The sequence below is a fragment of the Vulpes vulpes genome, chromosome X, assembly GCF_048418805.1.
Source record: "Vulpes vulpes isolate BD-2025 chromosome X, VulVul3, whole genome shotgun sequence".
In the NCBI taxonomy this organism is placed as follows: Eukaryota; Metazoa; Chordata; class Mammalia; order Carnivora; family Canidae; genus Vulpes; species Vulpes vulpes.
The window spans coordinates 63,185,513-63,208,369 of record NC_132796.1 but is presented as its reverse complement, the minus strand read 5'-3'; the positions used below and the strand labels follow the sequence as shown (position 1 = coordinate 63,208,369).

Here is a 22,857-nt window from a genome sequence, read left to right as displayed (position 1 = left end):
TTCTGAATGGAGAACTTCTGGTGAGTGGAGGGAATTTTATAAAATAAGTTTTAATAATAGGTTCGATTTATTAAAATATTTTTGTAGATGTTTATTTTAGTGGTTCTTCTACTCCAGCATCTTGACTCTTTCACCATATCCTTTCCCCTTTCACTCTTTGTCTACTGATCTAGTCTTTTCTTCATTCAGGTTGGTAACCCCATGTTTTCACATTTTAGAGTTCCTGTATTTTACCTCATTTTTTACCTATGTTGGGATGTTTAACACTATCTCGTAAATACACTTAATAATAAGGGATGTCTTCCCTACCTTTCTTCACTTTAAATTTTAAATTCAGGAGAAAAAAAAGCCTTCTTGGGGCAAGATTTTATTTCTTTATTCATGAGAGACACAAGCAGAGATATAGGTAGAGGAAGAGACGCAGGCTCCCTGTGGGGAGCCTCATGCAAGACTCAATCCCAGAGCCCTGGAATCATGACCTGAGCCACCCAGGTGTCTCCAGAAAAAGCCTTGTTTAAAACATTTCTTTATTTTAGAGAGAGAGAGTGTGTGAGTGGGAGGGAGGGAGGGGCAAAGGGAGAGAGAGAAGCAGACTCCTCTCTGAGCACAGAGCCTGACCTGGGGCTTCATACTAGGACCCTGAGATCATAAACTGAGCCAAAACCAAGTAGGTCCTACCTTGGAAAAAAAAATTAATAAATTTACATTAAATTTTTCTTCGCTTTGTTTTTACTGATTTTGTCAGGTGACTACTATAAATATGCAAAACTACCAATCAGGTCATTTCAAATTACTGTATTTCCCCCTTTAAAATATTGTCCTATTTTATGAAATCTGTAAGTTTAGAAATTTCCTAAGGTGATTTTACTTAAACAATATTATAGTTATATTTTATTACTAGTTCTTTTTTCCCCACTCCTAGTTCTTTGAAAATATATATTTTAAACATTTTTCTAAGCAATGTGTATCAAATAGTTTAAAATTTTAAGAATATTAAAAATTGAGCCTTGACATATGGAAAAAGTATATCCTGAATTTTCCAAAAAACTCCTGTATTAAAATATTGCTCTACATATAATTTATTTCCATAAAGTATAATTGGAAATTATTGAAAGTTTTGAAGGGCTGCTTTCAACCCTTATAAGTTTGCATACATATATTATTGTTTTATTGTCTTTCTTAATATAAGACATTTAGAGGATTATTATATAGTCTTATATTTACAGTGGGCTGAATACTTTTCAAAAATACTTGTATATATAATCATAATTTGGTATGGCTATTGTTTTTAGGTGATTGAAGGTAAGTCAAGTAGAATGAAGTAATTATGAGCCTGCTTTTGGACAACAAAATGCAAAAACTTTCTTAATAAAAAGTAATATGTAGAACAGACATGCTTGATTTTCAACAGATAGAGGGTTGTCTTAGTTCTTAAATAATGTCAAAACAGGCACATCCAATGACTGTATCATACTGTCAGATATCCTGATAGAAATCTGTAAACCAGAGCTAGCTTTTGATAGGATAGGTTTTTACACAATTTTCTTCTCTCTTCTTTGAGATGGCACACTATGCTAGAGTCATTTCAGAATTCTGATGGGATCAAAGGCAAAACATTGAAAAAGGTCTATATTTTCACAAAAAAGTAGAGGTTCTGATTGCCCAATTTAATTAAAATTTCTGATCTATATTTTGTTTAGGAAAACAGGGACATTGTGAATGAAGACCCAGCGTGGCATGAGCAGATTCTTGAAAATGAAGAAGCCATTGCTCTTAGCAGGAAGGATAAAACCATTCAACATGTGGAAGTGTTTTGTTATGCCAGGTATGTAAAGTAAGTAATTATTTAGGATAAACCAAATTAATAACTTCTTATTCACATCTATTCAGAAGAAGCCAACATATGACATTGGTTACTAAAAGTCAATTGATAAAATGGTTTGCCTGTTTTAAAATACAACTTTCAGTTTTCTCTGCTTAGATGATAGTGATGATAATAACATGTTACATTAATGACTTGATTCCTAAAACCGTCCTGTGCTTGGATAGAACAGATAGTACGAATTGCAGTTTTTACACAATTCTCATTGTAGAGATTAATTTGCTGAAGGTCCCATGGCTTGAAAAATGTCAAGACGACCATACCTAGCCTAGATAGTGGTGGGGCCCAAGATTAAAACCCAGGATTATTTAATTCTTTTTTTAAATAAATTTATTTTTATTGGTGTTCAATTTGTCAACATGCAGAATAACACCCAGTGCTCATCCCATCAAGTACTCACGTCAGTGCCCGCCACCCAGTCACCCTCCCCCGGCCCCCACGTCCCCCGCTGACCTCCCCTTCCACCACTCCTAGTTCATTTCCCAGAGTTAGGAGTCTTTCATGTTCTGTCTCCCTTTTGGTATTTTCCACTTATTTTTTCTCCTTTCCCCTTTATTCCCTTTCACTAATTTTTATATTTCCCAAATGAATGAGACCATATAATGTTTGTCCTTCTCCGATTGACTTATTTCACTCAGCATAATACCCTCCAGTTCCATCCACATTGAAGTAAATGGTGGGTATTTGTCATTTCTAATGGCTGAGTAATACTCCATTGTATACATAAACCACATCTTCTTTATCCATTCATCTTTCGATGCACACCTAGGCTCCTTCCACAGTTTGGCTACTGTGGACATTGCTGCTATAAACATCGGGGTGCACGTGTCCCAGCGTTTCATTGCATCTGCATCTTTGGGGTAAATCCCCAGCACTGCAATTGCTGGGTCGTAGGGCAGGTCTATTTTTAACTCTTTGAGGAACCTCCACACAGTTTTCCAGAGTGGCTGCACGAGTTCACATTCCCACCAACAGTGGAAGAGGGTTCCCTTTTCTCCACATCCTCTCCAACATTTGAGGTTTCCTGCCTTGTTAATTTTCCCCATTCTCACTGGTGTGAGGTGGTATCACATTGTGGTTTTGATTTGTATTTCCCTGATGCCAAGTGATGTGGAGCATTTCCTCATGTGCTTCTTGGCCATGTCTATGTCTTCCTCTGTGAGATTTCTCTTTATGTCTTTTGCCCATTTCATGATTGGATTGTTTGTTTCTTTGCTGTTGAGTTTAATACGTTGTTTATAGATCTTGGAAACTAGCCCTTTATCTGATAGGTCATTTGCAAATATTTCTCCCATACTGTAGGTTGTCTGTCAGTTTTGTTGACTGTATCCTTTGCTGTGCAAAAGCTTCTTATCTTTTTTTTTTTAATTTTTATTTATTTATGATAGTCACAGAGAGAGAGAGAGAGGTGGAGACACAGGCAGAGGGAGAAGCAGGTCCCATGCATCGGGAGCCCGATATGGGAATATGGGACTCGATCCTGGGTCTCCAGGATCGCGCCCTGGGCCAAAGGCAGGCGCCAGACCTCTGCGCCACCCAGGGATCCCAAAAGCTTCTTATCTTGATGAAGTCCCAATAGTTCATTTTTGCTTTTGTTTCATTTGCCTTCCTGGATGAAACTTGCAAGAAGTTACTGTGGCCGAGTTCAAAAAGGGTGTTGCCTGTGTTCTCCTCTAGGATTTTGATGGAATCTTGTCTAACATTTAGATCTTTCATTCATTTTGAGTTTATCTTTGTGTATGGTGTAGGAGAATGGTCCAGTTTCATTCTTCTGCATGTGGATGTCCAATTTTCCCAGCACCATTGATTGAAGAGACTTTTTTTCCAGTGGATAGTCTTTCCTGCTTTGTCGAATATTAGTTGACCATAAAGTTGAGGGTCCACTTCTGGGTTCTCTATTCTGTTCCATTGATCTATGTGTCTGTTTTTGTGCTAGTACCACACTGTGTTGATGACCACAGCTTTTGTAGTACAACCTGAAATCTGGCATTGTGATGCTCCCAGCTATGGTTTTCTTTTTTAAAATTCCCCTGGCTATTTTGGGGTCTTTTCTGATTCCACACAAATCTTAAAATAATTTGTTCCAACTCTCTGAAGTAAGTCCATGGTATTTTCATAGGGATTGCATTAAACGTGTAAATTGCCCTGGGTAACATTGACCTTTTCACAATATTAATTCTGCCAATCCATGAGCATGGAATATTTTTCCTTCTCTTTGTGTCTTCCTCAATTTCTTTCAGAAGAGTTCTATAGTTTTTAGGGTATAGATCCTTTACCTCTTTGGTTAGGTTTATTCCTAGGTATCTTATGCTTTTGGGGGCAATTGTCAATGGGATTGACTCCTTAATTTCTCTTTCTTGAGTCTCATTGTTAGTGTATAGAAATGCCACTGACTTCTGGGCATTGATTTTGTATCCTGCCACACTGCTGAATTGCTGTATGAGTTCTAGCAATCTTGGGGTGGAGTCTTCTGGGTTTTCTACGTAGAGTATCATGTCATCAGCGAAGAGGCAGAGTTTGACTTCTTCTTTGCCAATTTGAATGCCTTCTTTGTGTTTTTGTAGTCTCATTGCTGAGGTTAGGACTGCTAGTACTCTGTTGAATAGCAGTGGGTAGAGTGGACATCCCTGTCTTCTTCCTGATCTTAGGGGAAATGCTCCCAGTGCTTCCCCACGGAGAATGATATTTCCTGCGGGCTTTTCGTAGATGGCTTTTAATATGTTGAGGAATGTCCCTCTATCCCTACACTCTGAAGAGTTTTGGTCAGGAATGGATGCTGCATTTTGTCAAATGCTTTCTCTGCATCTCATGAGAGGATCATATGGTTCTTGGTTTTTCTCTTGCTGAAATGATGAATCACATTGATTGTTTTACGAATGTTGAACCAGCTTTGCATCGCGGGGATAAATCCTCCTTGGTTATGGTGAATAATCTCCTTAATGTACTGTTGTATACTATTGGCTAGTATCTTTTTGAGAATTTTTGATCCATGTTCATCAGGGATATTGGTCTGTAATTCTCCTTTTTGGTGGGGTCTTTGTCTGGTTTTGGAATTAAGGTGATGCTGGCCTCATAGAAAGAATTTGGAAGTACTTCGTCTCTTTCTATCTTTCCAAACCGCTTTAGTAGAATAGATACGGTTACTTCTTTAAACGTGTGATAGAATTCCCCAGGGAAGCCATCTGGCCCTGGACTTTTGTGTCATGGAAGGATTTTGATGACTGCTTCAATTTCCTGCCTGGTGATTGGCCTGTTCAGTTTTTCTATTTCTTCCTGATCCAGATGTGGTAATTTGTGGCTTTTCAGAAATGCGTCCATTTCTTCTAGATTGCCTAAGTTATTGGTGTTTAGCTGTTCATAATGTGTTTTAAAAATTGTTTGTATTTCCTTGGTGTTGGTAGTGATCTCTCCTTTCTCATTCATGATTTTATTAATTTGAGTCTTCTCTATCTTCTTTTTAATGAGGCCGGCTAATGGTTTATCTATCTTATTAATTATTTCAAAGAACCGACTCCTTCTTTTGTTGATCTGTTCCAGAGTTCTTCTGGTCTTGATTTCGTTGAGTTCTGCTTGAATCTTTATTAACTCTCTTCTTCTGCTGGGTGTAGGATCTATTTCCAATTTTTTTCTAGCTCCTTTAGGTATAAGGTTAGCTTTTGTATTTGAGTTCTTTCCAGTTTTTGGATGGATGCTTGTATTGTTATGTATTTCCTACTCAGGACTGCTTTTGTTGTATCCCAAAGATTTTGAATGGTTGAATCTTCATTCTCATTATTTTTCCATGAATCTTTTTAATTCTGCTTAATTTTCTGGTTGACCCTTTCATATTTTAGCAGGATGGTCCTTAACCTCCACGTGTTTGAAGTCCTTCCGAACTTCTTGTTGTGATTTAGTTCTAATTTCAAGGCATTATGGTCTGAGAATATGCAGAGGACCATCCCAGTCATTTGGTATTGGTTCAGACCTGATTTGTGACCCAGTATCTGGTCTATTCTGGAGAAGGTTCCATGTGCACTTGAGAAGAATGTGTATTCAGTTGAGTTTGGATGTAAAGTTCTGTAGATATCTGTGAAATCCATCTGGTCCAGTGTCTCATTTAAAGCTCTTGTTTCTTTGGAGATGTGCTTAGAAGACCTATCGAGGGTAGAAAGTGCTAGATTGAAGTCACCAAGTGTAAGTTTATTATTATCTAAGTATGTCTTAACTTTGGTTACTAATTGATTGATATATATGGCAGCTCCCACATTCGGGGCATATATATTGATGATTCTTAAGTCCTCTTGTTGGATTGATCCTTTAAGTGTTATATAGTGTCCCTCTTCATCTCTCACTACAGTGTTCCTGATAAATTTTAGTTTATCTGATATAAGGATGGCTACCCCTGCTTTCTTTTGAGGACCATTTGAATGGTAAATGGTTCTCCAACCTTTTATTTTCAGTCTGTAGGTGTCCTCATGTCTAAAATGAGTCTGTTGTAGACAGCAAATAGATGGGTCCTGCTTTTTTATCCAGTCTGACACCCTGCGCCTTTTGATGGGGTCATTAAGCTCGTTCTCGTTCAGAGTTACTATTGAAAGATAGGAATTTAGTGTCATCATAATACATATTCAGTCCCTGTATTTGTGGATTGTTGCATCGGACTTCTTAAAGGGAATTTTAAGAGTCCCCCTTAAAATTTCTTACAGAGCTGGTTTTTGAGGTCACATATTCTTTCAGTTCCTGCCTGTCTTGGAAGCTCTTTATCTCTCCTTCCATTGTGAATGAGAGCCTTGCTGGATAAAGTATTCTTGGCTGCATGTTTTTCTCATTTAGGACCCTGAATATATCCTGCCTGGCCTTTCTGGGCTGCCAGGTCTCTGTGGAGAGGTCTGCTGTTAATCTTATATTCCTCCCCAGATAAGTTTGGGATTTCTTGTCTCTTGCTACTTTAATGATCTTTTCTTTATCTTTGGAATTTGCAAGCTTCACTATTAAATGTCGAGGTGTTGAACGGTTTTTATTGATTTTAGGGGGGATCTCTCTATTTCCTGGATCTGAATGCCTGTTTCCCTTCCCAGGTTAGGAACGTTTTCAGCTATGATTTGTTCAAATACATATTCTGGCCCTCTGTCCTTTTCGGTGCTCTCGGGAACCCCAATGAAACCTAGATTTTTCTTCCTTGGGCTGTCACTTATTTCCCTTGATCGATCCTCATGATCTTTTAATTGTCTCTTTTTTCCTCAGTTTCCGTCTTTGCCATCAACTTTTCTTCTATGTCATTCACTCATTCTTCCACCTTGTTAATCCCCATTAGGACCTGTAGTTTGGGTTACATCTCATTTAATTGGTTTTTAATTATGCCTGTTTAGATATAAATTCTGCAGTCATGAAGTCTCTTGAGTACTTTATGCTTTTTTGTAGAGCCACCAGTAGCTGTATAATAGTGCTTCTGAATTGCCTTTCTGACATTGAATTGTAATCCAAATTTTGTAACTATGTGGGAGAGAGGACTGTTTCTGATTCTTTCTTTTGAGGTGAGGTTTTCCTTCTAGTCATTTTGCTCAGTGCAGAGTGGCCATAAACAGGTTGTATTGGGAAAAGGAGAAAAGAGAGAATAGAAAGAAGTAAAGAAAAAGAAAAAAAGAAAAAAGAAAAAAGAAAAAGAAGATAAGAAAGTAAAAAGAAAAAGAAAGAGAAGAAAAGAGAAGAAGAAAAAATGGGGAGGGAAGCAAACAAATCAAAAACCAAAAAATTAGGGTGGTATCCTCTGATTCTGTGTACTGTAAATCCCTCGACTTCCCCTGGATCTTTCCAGTGCTGCTTGGTCAATAATTTGCCCAATAATTTGTTTTTCCCCTGTCTGTCTAGCTGGTCTTCTGCAGGAGGCACCTGCTGTGCTGATTTTCAGGTGTTAGCGCTTGGTGGTGCTGCTCAGCCCCCTGCCTGGTGCAGGGCTCAGTGAAAGATGTTTAAGCTGTTTATCCAGTGAGGCCAGTGTGAGGCTCAGTGGGAGTTGTTTAGCCTTTGAGGCCCCTGGAGGAACTACAGTGGTGGGCGTGGTGGTCAGGTCTGGAGCCCTGATTTCAGCTCCTCCTGTAACTAGGGAGCTCTTAGTCTGCAGGGGCCTCGTTGCAACAGGGGTCTGGCTGCTGATCTGCTCATCTTGGGGCAGGAGTGTCCTTGCTGTCCTGTGCCCTCCTGGCTTCTGCCTGTCTTGGGGGGAGCACTGGATCCTGGCCTGTGTCCCCGGTGCCCTGTGCTCCCGGGCCTGCACTGTTGGATTTGTGCTCCCAGCCGCGCAGCCCCCCTCCGTGTGGAGTCGCCGCCTGGGCCCCTCCGAGCTGCTACCAGGTCCACGCGGTACCTCTGCGCGAGCCGCCGCGGATCTGCTCCCGGGTCCAGCCGGGAGCACACTCTACCCCTTTAGGGAGCTGGGCCACAGGGCTGGCGCGCTCTTACAGGGGTGCAGGTGCTCTGTTAGTGTCCCTGGGAGACTGAGGGCATCCCTGCCCCTTCTGGGATCCTGCTCTAACTCCCTGCGCTGGCCTTTCCGCCTGGGAAGATTGGTGAAGCTCCTGCTTCTCTGGGTGGGGGCTCCTGTCTTGGGGCACTCGCCCAGGCCTTAGCCGGACTCCTCACGGGGCCCCTTCCCCTTGGATGCCTTTTGTTTCTTTATTTCTTTTTTCCTGTCTTCCTACCTTAATTGAAGTGTGAACTCTTCTCACTGTAGCATTCCAGCTGTTCTCTCTTTAAATCTCAGGCCAAATTCGTAGATTTTCAGGATTATTTGAAGGTTATCTAGGTAATTTGGTGGGGAAAGTTCATTTGGGGACCCTACTCTTTAGCCATCTTGCCCCGCCCTGGATTATTTAATTCAATGCCAGTGTTCTTCTAACTCTTTGTCGATAATAGCCTAGCAAAATGGAATATTATAATTTTGAAATAAAAACAATTGGGCTTAGCATTTGGGGACATATTTTTGACAACCAGGAGAGAATATTGGGACGTAATATTTTAAGTGTCTCACTAGAAAATTAATTGTGTTTTTTTTACGTTTTTATTTTCCAGTTAACATACATTATAATATTTGTTTCAGGTGTACAATATGATTTAACAATTCCATACATAAGTCACCATGTGCTCATCACAACAAGTGCATTCCTTCATCCCTATGACTTATTTTACCCATTCCCCCACCCACCTCTCCTATGGAAACTGTTTTTCTTTTATAGTTAAGGTTCTGTTTTCTTGGTTTGCCTCTCTTTTTTTTCCCTTTGCTCATTTGTTTCTTTAATTGCACATATAAGTGAAATCATATGATCTTTGTCTTTCTCTCATTGACTTAATATGCTTAGCATTTTACTCTTTAGCTCCATCCACATCATTGGAAGTGGCAAGATTTCATTCTTTCTTATGGCTATACAATAATATTCTTTGTGTATATATACCACATCTTCTTTAGCCGTTCATCAGTTGATGGATACTTGGGCTGCTTCCATATATTGACTATTGTAAATATTGCTGCTTTAAACATAGGGGTGCATGGCCCTTTGAATTACTGTTTTTGTATTCTTTGGGCAAACACCCAGTAGTGTGATTGCTGGATCCTAGAGTAGTTTTATTTCAATTTTAACTTTTGAGAAACTGCCATACCGTTTTCCACAGTGGCTGCATAAGTTTGCATTCCCATCAACACTGCAACAAGGTTCCTTTTTCTCCATGTCCTTACCAGCACCTATTGTTTCTTGTGTTGTTTATTTTAGCCATTCTGACAACTGTGAGGTGATATCTCATAGGAGTTTTGATTTGCATTTCCCTGATAATAAATGATAATGAGCATCTTCTTATGTGTCTGTTGGCCATGTGGATGTCTTCTTTGGAGAAATGCCTATTCATATCTTCTACACGTTCTTTAATTGGATTATTGTGGGGTGTTGAGATTTATAACTTCTTTATATATTTAGGTTACTAAACTTTTATTAGCAATATTATTTGCAGATATCTTCTCCCTTTTTTATGTTGCCTTTTATTTTTGTTGATTGTTTCCTTCAATGTGCCAAAGCTTTTTATTTTGATGAAGTCCCAATAATGTATTTTTACTTCTGTTGCCTTTCCTCAGGGGACTTACCTAAAAAAAAGTTGCTATGGCAGATGTCAGAGAGGTTACTGCCTATATGGTCTCTTCTAGCATTTTCATAGTTTAGGTCTCACATTTAGAAGTTTAGTCCATTGTGAGTTTATTTTTATGTATGGTGTAATAAAGTAGTCCAATTTCATTCTTTTGCATGTTGCTGTCCAGTTTTTCCAGCACCATTTGTTGAGGAGACTTTTTTCCCATTGGGTGGCCTTTCCTGCTTTGTCGAGGATTAATTAACCAAATAGTTGTGGGTGCATTTCTCATTTTACTGTTTAGTTTTATTGATCCAATTGTCTATTTTTATGCCACTATTATACTGTCTTGATCACTACAGCTTTGTAATATAACTTGAGGTCTGGAATTGTGATGCCTCCAACTTTGCTTTCTTTTTCAAGATATTTTTTTGCTATTCAGAGTCTTCTGTGGTTCCAAACAAATTTTAGGATTGTTTGTTCTAGTTCTGTGACATTTTAATAATATTTCTTCCTCTAGTCCACGAGTATGGAATGTTTTTCTTTGTGTCTTTTCCAATTTCTTTCATCACTGTTTTATAGTTTTCAGAGTACAGATGTTTTACGTCTCTCGTTAGGTTTATTGCTAGATATCATTTGTATTTTGGTGCATTTGTAAATGGGATTGATTCCTCAGTACCTCTTTCTGCTACTTCATTATTGTAGTACAGAAATGCAACAAAGTTTTGTACGTTGATTTTGTATCCTGCAGCTTTACCAAATTCGTATATCAGTTCTAGCAATTTTTTAGTGCAGTCTTTAATGTTTTCTTTATAGATAATCATGTCATCTGCAGATAGTGAAAGTTTGACTTCCTCCTTGCTGATTTGGATGCCTTTTATTTCTTTGTGTTGTCTGATTGGCTATGGCTAGGATTTCCAGTACTATGTTGAACAAGAGTGGTGAGAGTGGACATCCCTGTCTTATTTCCAGCTATAGAGAAAGAGCTCTCAGTTTTTCTCCATTGAAGATGTTAGGTATGGGTATTTCATATATGGACTGAGGAATGTTCCCTCTATCTCTACTTTGTTCAGTTTTTTTTATCATGAATGGATATTGTAATTGGTCAAATGCTTTTTCTGCATCTATTGAAATGATCATATGTTTTTTTCTTTTCATTTTTTAAAATTTTTAATTTCTTTTTATTGGAGTTGAGTTTCCCAACATATAGCATAACACCCAGTGCTCATCCCATCAAGTGCCCCCGTCAGTGGCTGTCACCAGTCACCCCTACCCACAGCCCACCTACCTTTCCACCACACCTTGTTCGTGTCCCAAAATTAGGAGTCTCTCATGTTCTATCATGCTCTCTGATATTTCCCACTGATTTTCTATCCTTACCCCTTTATTCCCCTTATATTTTACATTCCCCAAATGAATGAGACCAATTAATGTTTGTCCATCTCCGATTGACTTATTTCACTCAGCATAATACCCTCCAGTTCCATCCATGTTGAAGCAAATGGTGGGTTATTTGTCGTTTCTAATGGCTAATATTCCATTATATACAGAGACCATATCTTCTTTATCCATACATCTTTTGATGGACACCGAGGCTCCATCCACAGTTTGGCTTGTAGATATTGCTGCTATGCACATCGGGGTGCAGGTGTCCTAGCATTTCACTGCCTCTGTATCTTAGGGTTATATCCCCAGTAGTACAATTTCTGGGTCGTGGGGAGGTCTATTTTTAACTCTTTGAGGAACCTCCACACAGTTTTCCAGAGTGGCTGCACCAGTTCACATTCCCACCAACAGTGTAAAAGGGCTCCCTTTTCTCTGCATCCTCTCCAACGTTTGTTGTTTCCTGTCTTGTTAATTTTCCCCATTCTCACTTGTGTGCGGTGGTATCTCATTGTGGTTTTGATTTGTATTTTTATGATGGCCAGTGCTGCGGAGCATATTCTCATGTGCTTGTGGGCCATATCTATGTCTTCCTCTGCGAAATTTCTGTTCATGTCTTTCGGATTGTTTGTTTCTTTGGTGTTGAGTTTAAAAGGTTCTTTAGAGATCTTGGATACTAGCCCTTTGTCTGATAGGTCATTTGCAAATGGCTTCTCCCATTCTGTAGGTTGTCTTTTAGTTTTGTTGACTATTTCTTTTGCTGTGCAGAAGCTTCTTATCTTGATGAAGTCCCAATAGTTCATTTTTGCTTTTGTTTCATTTGCCTTCGTGGATGTATCTTGCAAGAAGTTACTGTGGCCACGTTCAAAAAAGGTGTTGCCTGTGTTCTCCTCTAGGATTTTGGTGGAATCTTGTCTCCCATTTAGATCTTTCATCCATTTTGAGTTTATCTTTGTGTATGGTGAAAGAGAGTGGTCTAGTTTCATTCTTCTGCATATAGATGTCCAATTTTCCCAGCACCATTGATTGAAGAGACTTTTTTTTTCCAGTGGATAGTCTTTCCTGCTTTGTCGAATATTAGTTGACCATAAAGTTGAGGGTCCACTTCTGGGTTCTCTATTCTGTTCCATTGATCTATGTGTCTGTTTTCGTGCAGTACCACACTGTCTTGATGACCACAGCTTTGTAATACAACCTGAAATCTGGCATTGTGATGCCCCCAGCTATGGTTTTCTTTTTTAAACTTCCCCTGGCTATTCGGGGTCTTTTCTGATTCCACACAAATCTTAAAATAATTTGTTCCAACTCTCTGAAGAAAGTCCATGGTATTTTGATAGGGATTGCATTAAACGTGTAAATTGCCCTGGGTAACATTGGCATTTTCACAATATTAATCCTGCCAATCCATGAGCATGGAATATTTTTCCATCTCTTTGTGTCTTCCTCAATTTCTTTCAGAAGTGTTCTCTAGTTTTTAGGGTATAGATCCTTTACCTCTTTGGTTAGGTTTATTCCTAGATATCTTATGCTTTTGGGGGCAATTGTAAATGGTACTGTCTCCTTAATTTCTCTTTCTTCAGTCTCATTGTTAGTGTATACAAATGCCACTGACTTCTGGGCATTGATTTTGTATCCTGCCACACTGCCAAATTACTGTATGAGTTCTAGCAATCTTGGGTGGAGTCTTTTGAGTTTTCTATGTGCAGTATCATGTAATCTGTGAAGAGGGAGAGTTTGACTTCTTCTTTGCCAAATTGAGTGCCTTTTATTTCTTTTTGTTGCCTGATTTCTGAGGGTAGGACTTCTAGTACTATGTTGGATAGCAGTGGTGAGAGTGGACAAACCTGTCTTATTCCTGATCTTAAGGGAAAGGCTCCCAGTGTTTTCCCATGGAGAAAGATATTTGCAGTGGGCTTTTCATAGATGGCTTTTAAGATGTTGAGGAATGTTCCCTCTTTCCCTACACTCTGAAGAGTTTTGATCAGGAATGGATGCTGCATTTTGTCAAATGCTTTCTCTGCATCTATTGAGAGGATCATATTCTTTTTGTTTTTTTCTCCTCCTGATATGATCAATCACATTGATTGCTTTTCAAGTGTTGAACCAGCCTTGCATCCCAGGGAGAAATCCCACTTGGGCATGGTGAATAATCTTCTTAATGTACTGTTGTATCCTTTTGGCTAGTATCTTGTTGAGAATTGTTGCATCCATGTTCATCAGGGATATTGGTCTATAATTATCCTTATTGGTGGGGTCTTTGCCTGGTTTTGGAATTAAGGTGATGCTGGCCTCATAAAACAAGATTGGAAGTATTCCATCCTTTTCCTTCCTTTGGAACAGGTTTACTAGAATAGATATGGTTTCTTTAAACGTTTGATAGAATTCCCCTGGAATGCCCTCTGGCCCTGGACATTTGTGTTTCGGGAGGTTTTTGATGACTGCTTCAATTTCCTCCCTGGTGATTGGCCTGTTCATATTTTCTATTTCTTCCTGTTCCAGTTTTGGTAGTTTGTGGTTTTCCAGAAATGTGTCCATTTCTTCTAGATTGCCTAATTTATTGGTTTATAGCTGCTCATAATGGGTTTTAAAAATATTTTGTATTTCCTTGGTATTTTTGGTGATCTCTCTTTTCTCATTCATGATTTTATTACTTTGAGTCTTTTCTCTCTTCTTTTTAATAAGGCCGGCTAATGGTTTATCTATCTTATTAATTCTTTCAAAGAACCAACTCCTGGTTTTGTTGATCTGTTCCACAGTTTTTCTGGCCTCTATTTCATTGAGTTCTGCTCGAATCTTTATTAATTCTCTTCTTCTGCTTGGTGTAGGATGTATTTGCTGTTTTTTTTCCAGCTCCTTTAGGTGCAAGGTTAGCTTTTGTTTTGAGATCTTTCCAGTTTTTGGATGGATGCTTGTATTGCGATGTATTTCTCCCTCAGGACTGCTTTTGTTATATCCCAAAGATTTTGAATGGTTGAGTCTTCATTCTCATTAGTTTCCATGAATCTTTTTAATTCTTCCTTAATTTCCTTTTTTTTTAAAATTTTTTCTTCCTTAATTTCCTTGTTGACCCTTTCATCTTTTAGCAAGATGGTCCTTATCCTCCACGTGTTTGAAATCCTTCCAAACTTCTTTTTGTTATTTACTTCTAGTTTCCAAGCATTATGGTCTGTAAATATGCAGGGGAGGATCCCAATCTTTTTTTACCGGTTAAGACCTGATTTGTGACCCAGTATGTGGTCTATTCCGCAGAAAGTTCCATGTGCACTTGAGAAGAATGTGTATTCAGTTGCATTTGGATGTAATGTTCTGTAAATATCTGTTAAATTCATCTGATGCAGTGTATCATTTAAAGCTCTTGTTTATTTGGATAAATTGTGCTTAGAAGATCTGTCCATTTTAGAAGGCCTTTTGTTCAAGTCTCCCAGTATTAGTGTATTATTATCTATGTGTGTCTCAACTTTGGTTATTAATTGATTGATATACTTGGCAGCTCCCACACTCGGGGCATAAATATTCAGGATTGTTCGGTCCTCCTGTTGGATAGATCCTTAAGTATGATATATTGTCCCTGTTCATCTCTTACTACAGTCTTTGAGATAAAATTTTTTAAAAAGATTTATTTATTTATTTATTTATTTATTTATTTATTTATTTATGATAGAGAGAGAGAGAGATAGAGAGAGAGGGGGGCAGATACACAGGCAGAGGGAGAAGCAGGTTCCATGCCAGGAGCCCGATGTGGGACTCGATCCTGGGCCTCCCGGATCGCGCCCTGGGCCACAGGCAGGCGCTAAACCACTGAGCCACCCGGGGATCCCCTTTTGAGATAAATTTTAATTTATCTGATGGTAGGATGGCTACCCCTGCTTTCTTTTGAGGACCATTTGAATGGTAAACGGTTTTCCAACCTTTTATTTCCAGGCTGTAGGTGTCCTTTTGTCTAAAATGAGTCTCTTGTAGACAGCAAATAGATGGGTTTTGCTTTTTTATCCATTCTGAAACCCTGCACCTTTTGATGGGTTCATTAATCCCATTTACATCCAGAGTTACTATTGAAAGATTAGAATTTAGTTTCATCATGATACCTATTCATACCCTGTTTTTGTGGATTGTTTCCTTGGACTTCCTCTTTCTTTTATAGAGTCCCCCTTAGTATTTCTTGCATAGCTGGTTTGGTGGTCATATATTCTTTCAGTTTCTGCCTCTCTGGAAGCTCTTTATCTCTCCTTCTCTTCCGAATGACATCCTTGCTGGATAAAGTATTCTTGGCTGCATGTTCTTCTCATTTAGGTCCCTGAATATATCCTGCCAGCCCTTTCTGGCCTGCCAGGTCTCTGTCCATAGGTCTGCTGTTATGCTAATACTTCTCCCCATGAAGGTTAGGAATTTCTTGTCTCTTACTGTTTTAAGGTTTTTCTCTTTATCTTTAGAATTTGCAAGTGTCACTCTTCAAAATCTAGGTGTATATGGGTTTTTATTGATTTTACGGGGGAAATCTCTCTATCTTCTGGATCTGAATGCCTTTTTCCCTTCAGAAGTTAGGGAAGTTCTCAGCTATGATTTGTTCAAATACACTTTCTGGACCTCTGTCCCTTTCTGCGCCCTCTGGAACCCCCAATTAAACGTAGATTTTTCCTTCTGAGTCTGTCATTTATTTCCCTTAACTCATGCTCACGATCTTTTAGTTGTTTTTCCCTTTCTTCCTCAGGTTCCTTCCTTGTCATTAACTTGTCTTCTATGTCACCCCCTGGTTCTTCTACCTCATTAACCCTTGTCGGAAGGATCTCCAGTTTGGATTGCATCTCAATTGATTTTTAATTTTGGTCTGATTAGATCTAAATTCTGCAGTCATGAAATCTCTTGAGTCCATTATGCTTTTTTCTAGAGCCACCAGTAGCTTTATAATTTTGCTTCTGAATTGGTTTTCTGACAATGAATTGTAATCCAAATTTTGTAACTCTGTGGCAGAAAGTAGTATTGCTGATTCTTTCCTTTGTGGTGAGTTTTTCCTTCTAGTCGTTTTGCTCAGTGCAGAGTGACCAAAAAGAAGTTGTGTTGGGAAAAGGAGAAAAAGAGAGACAAAAGAAAAAAATAAGAAGAAAAAGAGAAAAAAAAAGGAGGGGGGGAAGAAACAGAAAACAAAAAACTAGGCGGGAAGTATCCTCTGATTCTATATACTGTAGATTCCTTGACTTCCTCTCAAACTTTCCATTGCTGCTTGGTCAAGAACTTCCTTTTCTCTTGTCCTTCTAGCTAGTCTTCTGGGGGAGGGGCCTGCTGTGCTCATTCTGAGGTGTGTGCACCTGGGGTAGCTCCCCATCCCCTGCCAGGTGCATGGCTTGGTGGGAGCTGTTTATCCTGTGAGGCCCTTCCTCATTCCCAGGTACAAGGTGACAGCAGGCGGAACAACAACAGTGGTGGAGACCAGCTCTCCAGCTCTGGAGTCATCTCCCGCAGTAACTACCGCAGGTCTCAGTCCTCAGGGTCCTGGATGCTCTGAGGGCTGGGGGGTGCGTTGGCAGGAGCACCCTCCCTGTCCTGGGCCCTCCCAGCCTTTGCATGTCCTGGGTGGATCGCTGGATCATGGGCTGTGTCCCCCAGCGCTCTGGGCTTCGAGGCCTGCGCCTTTGGAATCTTGCTTCCGGGGCTATGCAGCCCTCTCGCGGGGAACCGCTGCCTGAGCCGCCGCCGTATTTGTTCTGGGGGCCTTGCTGGGCGGGCGCTGCAGCCCTTTAGGAAGCTTGGCCCGGTGTGGGGCACTCTCTCCCCCAGGGCGCAGGTCCTCTGTTATTGTCCCTGGGAGCCCGAGGGCATCCTTGCCCCTCTTGAGATCCTGCCGGAGCTCCTCCGAGAGCCTGTCCGTTCGGGAAGATGTGTAAAGCTCCTGCTTCTCCGAGACTGGGCTTTCCTAATCTGTGGGCACTTGCCGCATGGCCTTAGCCTGGTATCTCGTGGGGGCCCCTCCCCCTTGGATGCTTTTCTATTTCTTTATTATTTTTTTTCCTGTCTTCCTACCTTGATAGAAGCGCAAACTCTTCTCACTGTAGCCCTTCAGCTGTTCTCTCGTTAAATCTCAGTCCGAATTAGTATGTTTTCAGTATGACTTGAAAGTTATCTAGGTAAGTTGGTGGGGACAAGTGACTTGGGGCCCTTAATCTTCTGCCATCTTCTATTTTCTTTTATTGATGTGAATAAGAAAGAGTATCATTGTAATAGATCCTTGACATTCTTGTTAGCTATATCAAAAAATCTTTTGGAGTTCCCTTTTGTAAATAACGGAAAATTACGATATAGTTTCTTGGCTTGTTTTTGTTGCTTTTTTATTTATACCTTATTAATGTTGTTAATGTTACATTTTGTGGAGGTCGGGCATGAGTATGTGTTTAGTTTTGTATATAATTTTGACATATATGTCAGTTTACAGAACTGAGCATGTACATCATCCCGAAGAGCTTTCCTGTTTCTATTTTCTAACCATGGCTCATCTCCTTTATACCATTTCCCCCAATTTCTAGTTTTCGTTAATTACTAATCTCTCTTCCATTTCTATTATTTTGTCATTTTGAGAGTGTTATCTAATTTGAAATGTATAGTATGTCATCTTTTGCCATTGTCTCTTTTCACTCATTGTAGTTGCTTGAAGATTCATCCAGGTGGTTGCATTCATTAGCAGCTCCTTTGTTGTTATTGCTAAATAGTATTCTGTGGTATGTGTATACCAAAGTTTACTTTTAGTCACCCATTGAAGAACATCTCGGCTTTTTTCCCTTCTTTCTGTTACAAATAAAACTGCTATGAATATTTGTTCATAGGATTCTGTGTGAACGTAAGTTTTCATATGGGATAAATACCCAAGTGTATAATTAATGGGTCATAGGCTAATTACATGTTTGGTTTTAAAAGAAACTGAGAAACTGTTTTCCAGAGGATCTGTACCATTTTACATTTCCATCAGAATTTCATGATTCTATTTCTCTACATGCTCACCAACATTTAGTGTTTTCACTTTTTTGCCATTCTGATAGGTGTGTAGTGATATCTCATTGCAGTTTTATTTTATTTTTATTTTTTAATTTTTTTCTTATTGCAGTTTTAATTTGCATTTCCCTGATGTCTGATTTTAAATATCCTTTCATGTGCTTGCTTGCCAGTCTTACATCCTTTTTGGTGAAAGTGTTCATATCTTTTGCTCATTTTTTAATTGGATTGGCTTTTTCATGTGGATTTTTGTTTTATATATGTGTCCTTTGTTAGGTATATAGTCTGCATATATTTTCCACAAGCCTGAAGATTGTCTCTCATCCTCTTGAAGTAGGATATTTTGCAGGTGAAATGTTTTAAATTTTGATAAGATCCAATTTATCACTTTTTTCTTTGGTATAGATCCAGAATATTTTCTTCTGTTTTTCAAAAACAAATTATGGTTTTATGTTTTATGTTTTACCTTGTGATCTACATTGAGTTAATTTTTGTATAAGGTGTGAGGTTTAGATCATTGTTAATTTTTTAACATAAGATTATCCAATTACGTTGGCACTATTTTTTTTAAAGGTTGTTTTTCCTCCACTGAATTAATTTTGCATATTTGTCAAATCAGTTGTACTTGGATGAGTATATTTGTGTATTTTATGTTCTATCCCATTGATGTGTATGTTTTTTTCCTCACACCAATACCTTACCATCTTGATTATTGCAGCTCTGTTAGGGATTAAAATCAGGTAGAATAATTCCTCAAATTTTGTCTCTTTTGTCAAGATTGTAGAATAATTCCTCAAATTTAGTCTCTTTTGTCAAGATTGTTTTAGCTTTTCCAGAGTTTGTGCCTTTTCAGATAAATATTTTAATAAACTTTTCTCTGTCTAGAAAATGTTGTTGGAATTTTGATAGGAATTGCATTAATACTATATATCAACTTGAAGGGAATTGATAACTTTATTATTTTGAGTCTTCCAATTCATTGATAAGATATGTTTCACCATTTATGTAGGTTGACTTTGATTTCTTTCTACAGAATTTTGTAATTTTCAGCGTCCCAACTCTATGCATGTTTTGTTAATTGTAGTGTACATGAGTATTTACTTATCTTTGGGGCAATGATAAGTGGCATTGTCTTTTTAATGTTGACTATGTTCATTATGAGTATCTACAAATGCATTTGGTATTTATGTATTGACTTGTATCCTGGCATCTTTCTGAACTTTTAAGTTCTGGGGATTATTTTTTTATAGATTCTATGGGATTTTTACATAGACAATCGTGTCTTATACAAAGAGGAACAGTTTTATATATTCCTCTTCATTGACTTGTTCTTTTTTAAAGAGTCCGTTTCCTGTTGAGAGTCATATGTTTTCTGTCCGTAGCCACACACCACAAGTTAATTATGTTTTCTCCTTATTCTTAGCCTCATTTAATGTGAATTTTGTTTCCAAAAAGAAAGTTGTTACCACTTTCTGATGACTTTGTAATTATACCTAATGATGGCTAGTCATTTATGGTCTCTCATTTGCTAATTATCTTGTTTCTGTACACAACTCTCTTAGCATGTGTACATCAAATCCACAATCTGATTACTCCACAATCTACCAAAAATAATGGTCACTTTAATGATCATTCATACCAAGAATCTATTGTAGCAAGTTGCATCAAACAAATAGAAATCAAACTTCAGTCCTTGATACACTACATAGATAGAATACTGTTTTTAATATTTTGGTAAATTTCCCAAATATCATGTTAAAGACAGCTTTATAATCATATGTATGTTGACATATGACTTCTTTTCTCATTTTAGACCAGATATGTTTGCTTATTTATAGATTTGATGTATATTAGGCCAAAATTTATGATTTAATTCTCACGTTGACAACTTGTTATTTCATCAAAAGAGAGTAAAATATGTATCTCAGGCAGCCTTGGTCGCTCAGTGGTTTAGCGCCGCCATCAGCCCAGGGTGTGATCCTGGGGACTTGGGATCAAGTCCCACATCGGGCTCCCTGCATGGAGCCTGCTTCTCCCTCTGCCTGTGTCTCTGCCTCTCTCTCTCTCTGTGTCTCTCATGAATAAATAAATAAAATCTTTAAAAAATATGTATCTCTAGGCCATAAACAATATTGTAGTCATAACCAGCAGCCTCTTGATTTTTAATTTTTGATTACAAGGAGGCCAGATGAAGGATGCAAATAAATCAGTGCAAACTCATCACAACTGCTTGGAAAATTGCTGAAATAAAAAAGAAATACCTCAAATTACATGGAAAGTCGGTAACACTATACTCTAATATAAAATATAGGATAGTGCATTATATTTTTATTATTGTTGACTTTGTTTTCTTTTTTTAATTGGAGTTCAATTTGCCAATATCTAGCATAACACCCAGTGCTTATCCTGCCAAGTGCCCCCCCTCAGTGCCCAACACACAGTCACCCCCAACCCCCGCCCACCTCCCTTTCCACTACTCCTTGTTCATTTCCCAGAGTTAGGTGTCCCTCATGTTTTGTCACCCTCACTGATATTTTCACTCATTTACTCTCCTTTCCCCTTTATTCCCTTTCACTAATTTTTATATTCCCCAAATGAATGAGACCATATAATGTTTGTCCTTCTATGATTGACTTATTTCACTCACAATAATACCCTCCAGTTCCACATTGAAGCAAATGGTGGGTATTTCTCGTTTCTAATGCCTGAGTAGTATTCCATTGTATAAATAAACCACATCTTCTTTATCCATTAATTTTTGATGGACACCGAGGCTCCTTCTACAGATTGGCTATTGTGGACATTGTTGCTATAAACATTGTGGTGCAGTTATCTCGGCTTTTCACTACATCTGTATCTTTGGGGCAAATCCCTAGCAGTGCAATTGCTAGGTCTTAGGGCAGGTCTATTTTTAACTCTTTGAGGAACCTCCACACAGTTTTCTAGAGTGGCTGTACCAGTTCACATTCCCTCCCAAAGTGCCAGAGTTCCCCTTCTCCGCATCCTCTCCAACATTTGTGGTTTCCTGCCTTGTTAATGTTCACCATTCTCACTGGGGTGAGGTGGTATCTCATTGTGGTTTTGATTTGTATCTCCCTGATGGCAAGTGATGCAGAGCATTTTCTCATGTGCTTGTTGGCCATGTCTATGTCTTCCTCTGTGAAATTTCTGGTTATGTCTTTTCCCCATTTCATGTTTGGATGGTTTGTTTCTTTGCTGCTGAGTTTCATAAGTTCTTTATAGGTCTTGGATACTAGCCCTCTATCTGATAGGTCATTTGCAAATATCTTTTCCCATTCTGTAGGTTATCTTTTAGTTTTGTTGACTGTTTCTTTTGCTGTGCAGAAGCTTTTTATCTTGATGAAGTCCCAATAATTCATTTTTGCTTTTGTTTCATTTGCCTTCCTGGATGTATCTTGCAAGAAGTTGCTGTGGCCAAATTCAAAAAGGGTGTTGCCTGTGTTGTCCTCTAGGATTTTGATGGAATCTTGTCTCACATTTAGATCTTTCATCCATTTTGAGTTGATCTTTGTGTATGTGTAAGAGAATGGTGCAGTTTCATTCTTCTGCATGGGGATGTCCAATTTTCCCAGCACCATTTATTGAAGAGACTGTCCTTTTTCCAGTGGATAGCCTTTTTTGCTTTGTTGAATGTCTGTGTTGACCATAGAGTTGAGGGTCCACTTCTTGATTCTCTATTCTGTTCAATTGATCTATGTGTCTGTTTTTGTGCCAGTACTGTCTTGATTACCACAGCTTTGTAGTACAACCTGAAATCTGGCATTGTGATGCCCCAGGCTCTGGTTTTCTTTTTTAAACTTCCCCTGTCTATTTGGGGTCTTTTCTGAAAGAAAGTCGTAAAGATGATTTGTTCCAACTCTCTGAAGAAAGTCCATGGTATTTTGATAGGGATTGCATTAAATGTGTAAATTGCCCTGGGTAGTATTGACATTTTCACAATATTAATTCTGCCAATCCATGAGCATGGAATATTTTTCCATCTCTTTGTGTCTTCTTCAGTTTCTTTCAGAAGTCTTCTGTAGTTTTTAGGGTATAGATCCTTTACCTCTTTGGTTAGGTTTATTCCTAGGTATCTTATGCTTTTGGGTACAATTGTAAATGGGATGGACTCCTTCATTTCTCTTTCTTCAGTATCATTGTTAGTGTATAGAATTGCCACGGATTTCTGGGCACTGATTTTGTATCCTGCCACACTGCTGAATTGCTGTATGAGTTCTAGGACTCTTGGGGTGGAGTCTTTTCGGTTTTCTATATACAGTATTAAGGCATCATAATGTTAAATCAGGATGAAAACTCTCCTCATAGATTTGCAGATGAACCAATTCTCTAGTACATAATGAAATAAAGATATTACTTTAACGGTAACCTAAAATTCTACTTTCTAATTTTGGATTCTAAATTTTAACTTAAAAATGATATCAGTAACATGAACTTCCTGGGCAAAAATGGAGTAATATCAGTAAGATAAATGAATACATTTTAAAAATGTAATTGTTACAATTTAG

At 38.5% G+C, this 22,857-nt stretch overlaps 1 protein-coding gene across 9 annotated transcripts in view; it reads left to right on the top strand.

Moving 5' to 3' along the window:
* CHM (CHM Rab escort protein) overlaps window positions 1–22,857 on the top strand; it is a 255,280-nt gene that overhangs the window by 58,868 nt on the left and 173,555 nt on the right. For all 9 annotated transcript variants that reach the window (XR_011998361.1, XM_026016746.2, XM_026016743.2 and 6 more), the window contains one exon: window positions 1,701–1,825. Coding sequence is in view for 6 of the 9 variants with exons in the window: in XM_026016746.2 (XP_025872531.1) it covers window positions 1,701–1,825 (125 nt within the window). In the remaining 3 variants the exon portion in view is untranslated. The remainder of the gene's footprint in view (window positions 1–1,700; window positions 1,826–22,857) is intronic.